This window comes from Stigmatopora nigra, chromosome 19 (genome assembly GCF_051989575.1).
Source record: "Stigmatopora nigra isolate UIUO_SnigA chromosome 19, RoL_Snig_1.1, whole genome shotgun sequence".
Taxonomy (NCBI): Eukaryota; Metazoa; Chordata; class Actinopteri; order Syngnathiformes; family Syngnathidae; genus Stigmatopora; species Stigmatopora nigra.
Window position 1 is genome coordinate 3,184,771 of NC_135526.1, and position 9,350 is coordinate 3,194,120.

The 9,350-nt window shown below is 38.3% G+C and overlaps 1 protein-coding gene across 1 annotated transcript; it reads left to right on the forward strand.

Moving 5' to 3' along the window:
* Positions 1-13: 13 nt before the first annotated feature.
* tmem120aa (transmembrane protein 120Aa) lies at positions 14-5,032 on the forward strand. Its single transcript, XM_077740516.1, has 12 exons — positions 14-235; positions 917-1,035; positions 1,141-1,272; positions 1,711-1,770; positions 1,837-1,932; positions 2,009-2,098; positions 2,164-2,229; positions 2,399-2,460; positions 2,528-2,620; positions 2,702-2,766; positions 3,289-3,357; positions 3,451-5,032. The coding sequence occupies exons 1-12, from the start codon at positions 158-160 to the stop codon at positions 3,562-3,564; spliced, it is 1,044 nt and encodes a 347-aa protein (XP_077596642.1). The 5' UTR covers positions 14-157; the 3' UTR covers positions 3,565-5,032.
* The last annotated feature ends 4,318 nt before the right edge of the window (positions 5,033-9,350 follow it).

Below are 9,350 nucleotides of genomic sequence, written 5' to 3' on the forward strand. Positions count from 1 at the left end.
TTTATTTCCAGGTATATCATGTTTTGGTATATGGCTGCCCATTATTTTGAAATCTTTCAGCGGATTTGGTAAGTTGTTATAATCAAGTAGTGACACAAGAGCAGCAACTGTTACTGACTTTTTCACAACTTTTTAGAGATCCACGCTGAAAAAAAACATGTTGTTTAGCCCGACGGGTGTGTCGGAGTGTTTTCGCGAATGGGGAGATATAGAAAAGGACTACGAACAGATTCAGGTGATGTTTCTTTTTATTACATTTGCTTGTACGCGTTTTAATGTTGGCAGACGTCAACAGAGGGAGCCCAGAGGCGAGCGACTATGGTAGGCGTTGCTGTATAATCCTCTTTTCAACCTTTTCCTATTTTCCTCCAATTTTTGTGCAAGCAAGAGTGAATAAAAACGTTGGGTTTGAATGCAAAAACCAACGAAAAGTTATTTCAGAACATCACCACGAGTTGGTAATTCTTGTAAATTAAAATATTGATTAATATTGATCATTAATATTAGAAATAAGTTAAGTAAAGAAAAACGAATTCATTTCTAATTGGCAAACAATGTTGTGAAGATCTGATGGTTGTAATATTATTACTATGTTTTATTTGTGCAAAACGCTTTTTTGCTTATAAAATTAGTAAATATTTGCATAAATATTGTTTAGATGACATGTGGCCAATCAAACACTCATTAGAAAAACTATACTAAAGTATAATTGGGCAACATTCCAGAATTCAACAGTTAGAAATCATCTTTTTTCTCACTTATGTATTTGAAGATTGTTAGCAGCGAATAAACGGATGTTCATTTGCTGTCAACCTTCCCACTTGAAATGGATTGGGCATCTACCTCTCAATTGGTAGTTGATTGACATTTCAGGAATTCTATGCAAAAAAACAGTCGTTTTCCATTTGCACCACAGGACACTCATCGTTTGTACAGAGTAAAGCTTGAGGAAGTCACCAAATTGCAAAACAGCTGCTCTTCAGCTATCTCGCGTCACCGGAAAAAACTACAAGATCTCACAGAATCCCTAGAACAGTAAGCTGGCTTATATATATTTTTTTTCTAACCATTTGTACACAAACATGTCTGCACGTGATGAAGTGTTGAGACACACAACCCACGTGCTTTCCCTATTTTTAGATGCAAAGTCAAGCACCCGAAGCAAAAGTTAACTCCAGAGGAAATGGATTCCATCGCCGACATCCAGGTGGCGATAGAAGAACGAGCCAACGCTTTTTCCGAGATGGAAGCTTTTCTGCCAAAGAAGAATGGGTTGGTTTTCTTTGCTTCACTTATTGTTACAATTGTATATTAGCATAGATGGGTGGGGCGCTTGGATAGTGTGTGAGGCTCACAATTCCGCCGTTTGAGGGTTTCCTTCCACATCATGCCCTTAGGTATGTGTCTTAGCTGGGATAGGCTCCAGCACCCCCCGCGACCATTGTGTGGATAATCGGTTCCAAAAATGAAATGGAATAAGAAAATATTCTCTGTATTTATCAGTTATTTATGAGGTAGAGAAACTGAATGAATGGAACATTGTTTGAATCAAAAAGGGGAAGAAGTATAAAATATTTTTTTATTTGAAGAATTTTATGGCCATCGACGATGCCAGTAGATTTTCACTAATAGAGCCACACAAAATAACGTAGTGGGATGGATTTGGTTTAGAGAAGATCTTGTAATGGCCATTGATTTTTTCCATTCCAGGTTATACCTCACTCTTGTTTTAGGAAATGTCAATGTCACACTCCTCAATAAGCAGTCAAAGTAAGTCCCTGTCCGTCGTCACGGTGACCGACGTCCAGAGCCCACACTCATGTCTCCTTTCTCCAGATTTGCCTACAAGGATGAATATGAAAAATTTAAGCTGATCCTCACCGTCATCCTTTTCCTCTTTTCTTTCTCGTGTCGCTTTTTATTCAGTTCCAGGCAAGTCACAAGATGGTAAAATACACAAAAAAGTCAACTTTTTTTTTTTTCAAAAACATTTCCTTTTCTTTCCCAGAGCGTTAGATGCCCTTTTTAACTTTCTATTGGTATGGTATTACTGCACGCTTACCATCCGCGAAAGCATTCTCATCAACAACGGTTCAAGGTGCGGCCGACAACTCATCGGCGATGACAATTGAGGTCACCGAATTGAGGCAATGTTGTTTTCAGGATCCGAGGCTGGTGGGTGTTCCATCATTACGTGTCCACCTTTTTGTCCGGAGTGATGCTCACATGGTCAGTCTGCATCCTTGTCCAAATCAAACTGAAAAATGACAAAGTCAAAATAATTGATTCTACCCCTAAATGTATTAAGAAATATTCTTACACCTAATGTTGATGTATGTTATAATAAGTGAATACTTCCCATCTACCCTAACATTAATGTGTTCATGTCTTTACGCAGGCCGGAGGGGACTCTCTACCAAATGTTTCGCAACCAGTTCCTCACATACTGCCTGTACCAAAGTAACGTATCTCACATCATATTGAAACAACGCTCCGGTGTGTGATTGGACTTGTCACTGCTGTTTAGGTTTTGTCCAGTTTTTGCAATACTATTACCAAAGTGGCTGCTTGTACAGACTACGTGCCCTTGGAGAACGACACAACATGGACCTGACCGTCGGTTTGTGTCCCCTTTTTTGTGCCAAGTACCCTTTTTTCCCCCAGTATAGGTACCAACATGTATGTTTTTGTATCACTCCAGAGGGTTTCCAATCCTGGATGTGGAGGGGACTCACTTTCTTGCTGCCGTTTTTGTTCTTTGGTCATGTGAGTGAAATGTTTTGTTCAATATAAAGTGCTTGGACATTTTAGTTACCCATCCTGATGCCAACATTAGCAGTAGTATTTGTAGTATTTGTAGTAGTTGTAGTAGTAGTTGTAGTAGTTGTTGTAGTAGTTGTAGTAGTATTTGTAGTCGAAGTAGTAGTATTTGTAGTCATAGTAGTACTTGTTTTAGTAGTAGTAGTATTTGTAGTAGTATTTGTTGTAGTTGTAGTAGTATTTGTTGTAGTTGTAGTAGTATTTGTTGTAGTTGTAGTAGTATTTGTTGTAGTCGTAGTAGTATTTGTTGTAGTCGTAGTATTTGTAGTAGTATTTGTTGTAGTAGGAGTATTTGTTGTAGTCTTAGTATTAGTAGTGCTAGTAGTAATAATAGTAGTGGTGTTAGTGTACTTTGTTCTAATATAGTGAATGATAAACTTTCAATGGGAGCTTGTCAGTGATTGCCAATCTACAGATGTAAAAGTCATCTAAACATTTGATTGAAACATTTGGTTTCGCCCTCTATAGTTTTGGCAGCTGTATAACAGCCTCACACTTTTCAAAATGTTCCAGCTTCCAGAATGCAAAGAGTGGCAAGTAAGTAGGCCATTTCATGGATTTATGAGTGCATACATGCATCTAAATCAATTTTTTGGAGGAAAACATTGTTGTTGTTTTTTGTCACTAAAGGTGGCAATGTGCGGCTGCTCCTACATGACACTCTTCCTGGGCAACTTCTTCACCACGCTGGGGGTGGTTTACCACAAGTACATGATGAACCAAGACAAGCCCAAGTCCTTTTAGGACATTCACGTTTGTAGCTTTTATTGACCTCAAATTTATTATTTATGCTCATTGGTGTTGTGTTTATTGGCCAATATTACAAAAGTACACCCAAGGATGTAAACTAGCATCATGTACTAAAAACAAAGATTAATTCACAGCAAAATCTATATACATATCTATTTACTTTGATTTATAGTCTGGCTTCTAAAAAAATGATTCAGTCCGTGCAGTACTTCTACACACTTGTGTGTGTGTGTGTGTGTGTGTGTGTGTAGCAAGAAAATATATTCCTAAAAAAATTCATTTAAAACTGATATCTTTGTATTTTACGTCTAAAAATATGCCCAAAAGGTGGCAGCCTTGAAACACAGCCGCTCCCTTAAGTCAATTCAACCCAATGTAAATGTTCTGTAGTTTTTAACAGTAATTCTACTTAGAGTCATCTCACTCCCATTATTCTTCAAAATTGGGACACAAGCCAATCTTTTTGAAAGAAACTTTTGCACCCATTCATTTGCATGAGGTCACAATAGCGATATTCCTGTCACTTGCTCCTTTCTGATTTTCAAATTTCCTGACACTTGAAAGCAGTACCCAAAGATCACAGGCAAACCGCAACTGTAAGATTCATACGAAAAGGAGCTTTACGTCCAATTTGGAACTTCCTGAAGAGGAAAAAAAAAGTCTGTGAATGTATGCATTAGAGCTGAAGGGTGGGCTCGATGGAAGGGGATTCCTTGTGCCAGTTGGCTTCTCTTTCATGTGTCTCATTACAAGCTTTGAGGAGAACCGAAAGCCTGAGGACCGACTGTCTTATAAGGTATAGGGAGGAGGGGACAACTTGACTAATTGTCTTCAGCCTCAGGGTTGTTTACTTTTCCTACCGGTTCTTCCAATGGCTTGGACGTCTGTTGTCGTCTATGGCAGCTGCCAGATGAAGCTCCTCAGTTTGATTCAAAATGTATTCGAATCCAAACCAGCTAAGCGGCCTCCCTGCAGGGCGCAGATAAAGTCAGGATCCTGAGAAGCTCCTCCATAGGGAGGCTTGTTATCTAGAGCGGGTCAGGCATGCACACACGGCCTTCCTCTGGGAGGTGATAAGCTCCAATCGTAGGGATGATTAAAGGAGAAGAAGAAGTCAAGCCCCAAAGGGGACCCAGACCAGTCTTTGATTAAGAGGGGCGTCGAAAGCTGTACGCTGTATGGACAAAATTCTGAAATAATTCCAAATACAGTGTTGCGTCGACGTCACCAATCTTTCAAAATGTTCAGTTTACAAAACTCTCTGAGATGCAAATGACTTCCAATATATGAAAACAAGAGCCAGGTTAGGAAATCCCCTAAAGTGTTCATAACTTGAAGTTGTTTTTAATGTGTGTTTTGGCACACGTTCTTGTGTTTTTGTCTGTGGCCTAACGTTGGATTGGAATTTTTGCTATTGGTTTTAAAAATGAATTGTGAGGAACAAATAAAAATTACGGAGAGCATTCTCAGTTTTTTTTGTGTTACTAAGCCATGACTTGCAAAGATTTTTTTTTTTTTATTGAGGTGGACGAGCGAGGGCATAGTGAAGAAAAGTACTGGGTATGGGAGGGAGGAGGAGGCTATTGTTTGGCAGCTGAGAAAACATGCATACAGGTAAACACACCGGTACATGAAAAGCATAATGCAATATTCAGCTGCCTCTTATTCTAAGGTAGGTATGTGTGTGTGTGTATGTATATATAATTAAAAAAAATATATACATATATATATGTATATACTCATATAGGTGTATATACATATATAAAGATTTTGAATTCTACTAAATGTATAAGTGCAAATATATACATTTTTTGCTGTTTTGACTGTGTTTTTATTTTAGGAAACTAATTTTCTTAAATTTACAAATTACATGAGTCTTATTTTTGAAATTATTTGTATAGAGATTTCTTTTGTATTGCAAGGATGCACTATTATCCATATTTATATCCTAAATGAGAGACATTTGTTGAAATGTTGCGTGATAAAATGTCAGGCCTTTGAAGCCAATCAAAGGGAGGTTTTTCCATAATTTATGCTTCCATTTTAGCTAAACTTACCAGCGTCAAATGAGCCTCTGTAGAAAACAAGTGTTGAGTTTTTCCCATCAGTTCCGAACGTCCCAATCCTTCCTCCCGTCACTCATTAGCTAATCAAGTCCCACGGCATCAAGCCCCACTTGTAATAATGCAAACTGTGAGCGGAACACAATGAAATATGCATAGTTTAATAAGAGGGGGCACATGATTACAACCACTTGTCTAATGAGTGTGAATCCATTGAGGCCCCCACCAAGTGCAGGAAAAAAGAGAATTCATTTTTATTTGAAGGGCGCCCCACCTAACCGTGCCCGGGACTCGTCAGATTGTGCACCCATAGTTGCCATAGTTACCACCAAAATTCAAATTCAGACACTCAAACTGCATTTTGGAGAAGCGACTAACTTCTTTTTGGGATGATGAATGATCATGTTTTACTGCTGTTTTTTTATTTGCTCTATTGTATTTGTTTTTATCTATTTTGATTTGTATACATTGCAAAAATTATAATTTATGGCAACATACAGGCAGCTGTGTTTTTTCCATTGAAAATAGGTTATTATTAAAACAATTGTACTACTAAATCAATATTGAAACAGGTAGTTCAAGTCCAATTGACATCTCAGCAGTCGAGCATGCTGACTGCTGAGCTACTAAAAATCAGCTAAACTAATTTTAAAAAGTATATTTTTCAGTCTCCTGTATTGGTATTGTATAGAATACTATGAGTTTATGAAGTCATGTAAATCCTCCCACACAGTCCTTGACCCACATATCAGCAGGTATGTTTGGCCTAAAGGCTAAACGCGCGTACAATAAAGTCCTCAAGCAGCTCTACTCCCACTTGCACAGATGGCTGCCGGAAAATTAATCGCTGAGCGTTTTGTCCCTCGTCTGTTGCGCGTGCAAATCGACCCGAAACGTGTCACAACCCCATGCTGCGCACGGCCAGTGGTGTATCAGGTGCGCTGAAAATTGAGTTCGGGGCCGGAACGCGCCAACACCACTTGACGTCGGTCATCCTCTAGTGGGTGTGAATGCAAACGGAGCAGCTGTTCTGTCAGACGTTCCTCTCGAAGCTTTATCTGAAAGACCAGTCTATCCATTTTTGCTATTTTGTCAAATTTCACTACCTCTGATTTTCTATAGCTTCGTCCATTACAGTAATAACCATCTATAATCGTGACCTGTAATGTTTGTAGTTCCGTTTATATTGTGAATGTAATCCTCCATTACATTCTGTGAACTGTTTTTTTCTCAATCCATATGATATTAATCATTTGGTAATGTGACAAAAATAATTATATTATATCCCCGTTATATCCTAGATTGTACCAAAGTCGCCAAGCTTGAGGGAGTAGCAACATTATCTAAATGCAAAGAAGCGATTGTCGACGGGTGACAAAAAACACTTTTAAAGACAATATGATAATTGACTTGGTTGAATGAAGTTCCCTCTTATTTGAGTCTGTTGTCAAACGAGCTGAATGGCTATAAGATAAAGTTAAAAAGGGCACTCACCTGTTTCCACAAATCATGCTGTAACACCTGGGATTTCCATGTGATTGAATGATTGAGTGCTCTTAGGTTTATGGTTCTGGGGACCTCACCTGGGGGCGTCAATCAAGTTATGGCACTGCTGACATGACCTTCTGGATTGTGGGTATCTTTACTGCAACAGTTGCAACATGTTTTTTTTTTCTTGCAGATCTTCAGTGAAAGTAAGTGACTTTTTTTATCTTACATATTCCCATTGTAATCATAATTTCTCCTTCTGACATGTTATTATTATCATCAAGTGCATTTAAGACTGTTTTGATTGTACTATACACTTAAGCCAACTGTGTCTTTGCTATTTTCTGCTCTTTGATTGACCACATACTCCCCGACGAGTGGAGGTGTGCCGCCTTGATGCATGACTCCATTAAAGCGTCTGGTGACCATGGCGACCGTCTCTGAGAGTGGGGTTCAGCGCTAACACAACGGCGGCCTACGGGCAGATGCTGTCATCAGTGCTGAGCGATGACGCCGCGGTACGTGCGACCCCCGTAAGTCTGCTCACATGTTTATGTCCTCTAATCTTGCACAAACACGTACCGCACTGAGTAACGGGATAACAGTTCCTCATACGGTGCCAACCTGAATACAAACATTGACTTCCCATGACCACATTTCCTCAAATTTGATATGTAGGTATAAATGTATAAAATGACCTAAATCTGTCCATTTCAAATGAAGACACAACACACATTAGGTGATACTAAACCTTGCCATTCAGTCTTGTGTGATCTTGTTACACAATTTTAAACAATGAAAGTGACACCATCATTTTGATCTATTCACTCCATCATCTTCTGGTTTGCCTAGTGGGCATTGTTAGCTTACAAAATAACTCACTTTTGGATATTACGGACATGAATCTACTTTAATTGTCAGTGGCTTTCCAGCTCTGCTTTGTTCATTTCCCCTCTTACGTCCTTGACTTTTTGTCTAGCACCCCTGCAGTGAAGCGCGCGCTCTGCCCCCACAAATTGTGGAGTCTGACATCCTTAAAAAAAGAAAATCTAAAATTCAATACGCTTTGCCTTTAAAACAGAAATTAGTTGGGTATAGTATTACAAAAATAAGGATGTTTTGGAAGGAATTCTTCAAAGATGTAAAATACATTTTGTAAAATGTAGTAAAAACTTTTAAAGTTGACATTATTGAAACAATATGAAATGATATTTGCAGTAGTATTACCAAGTGTGTTTTGAATCAAATGAATTATAACAAACATTAGATTATAAAACAACTCTTATTCAAAATTACAATAATAAATAGCAAGCATAATATCTTTCACAGTAGTAATGTGAAATGTCTTATTGATTTAAAAAGTAACATGTTTAATGTTGGTCGTTTTTATGGCAATAAGTGATTGAAGAAAAAAAATACATTTAAAATAAGGAAAATTTGTCTTCTTAGAGCATAAAATGATAATAAAAATGTCAAATGGTAATTGAAAAAATACATGCTGTGTAAAATAATGATTGGACACAAATGGATTGGATGTCCATCACCGTCAATAGCAGTCAATGTCTGAAAAACAAACACTAGTTTTAAGTTTCCTATACTTGTGAATTCCAAAGGGCTCACTTTTCTTACTGGTGGTAAAAAAATGCAAGGAAGGGTTAGTTACAAAGGTAAAAAATATTTTGTCCAAGAGAAGCAAAGTTGAGAAAGGCGCTGCTCCAACATGCTTCGTTCGGGTCATCAGGTAAAAAGGTCAAAGATCAAAAGTCTGTTTTTCTAACATCTCTCTTGTGTGCCAGCAGATGTAAAACCTGTTTCGGAGCGGCCGAGCGAGCAGACTACAAAAAGATTTCATTCGGGAGCGAATTTGGCTGCGCTCCATTGCAAACAGTCCCCGCTGATGAGGTTCAAGACGCACTTGTGCACATGTGAGCCTAACTGCCGCCTCCTTGATTCTTAGCCCACTTGGCAGAAATGTCAAACCACTGGAACGAAGTGCTTGCATAACCATTTCCAGTCACGACATATCTTCTTACCTATCCTTCCAAATTCCAATCACTATTGACTGACATAACCCAGTTTATCACATCCTTACTTTGTAATACCAAACAACTACATACGGGTGGAGTATAGTAATATGACATGTTTTTAACTTAGTCATAATAAGATCGAATTGAGACGTAACTTGTATTTGTCTTTATTACATTTCAATCTTTACTCAGTTATTTAAGA

What these genes read in the sequence shown, in the direction of transcription:
- tmem120aa (XM_077740516.1), top strand. Translation starts at nt 158, where the DNA reads ATGTTGTTTAGCCCGACGGGTGTGTCGGAGTGTTTTCGCGAATGGGGA. An exon ending in CACATACTGCCTGTACCAAA is followed by an intron (nt 2,461 to 2,527) that starts GTAACGTATCTC and finishes ACTGCTGTTTAG; the next exon opens with GTTTTGTCCAGTTTTTGCAA. An exon ending in CGTTTTTGTTCTTTGGTCAT is followed by an intron (nt 2,767 to 3,288) that starts GTGAGTGAAATG and finishes CGCCCTCTATAG; the next exon opens with TTTTGGCAGCTGTATAACAG.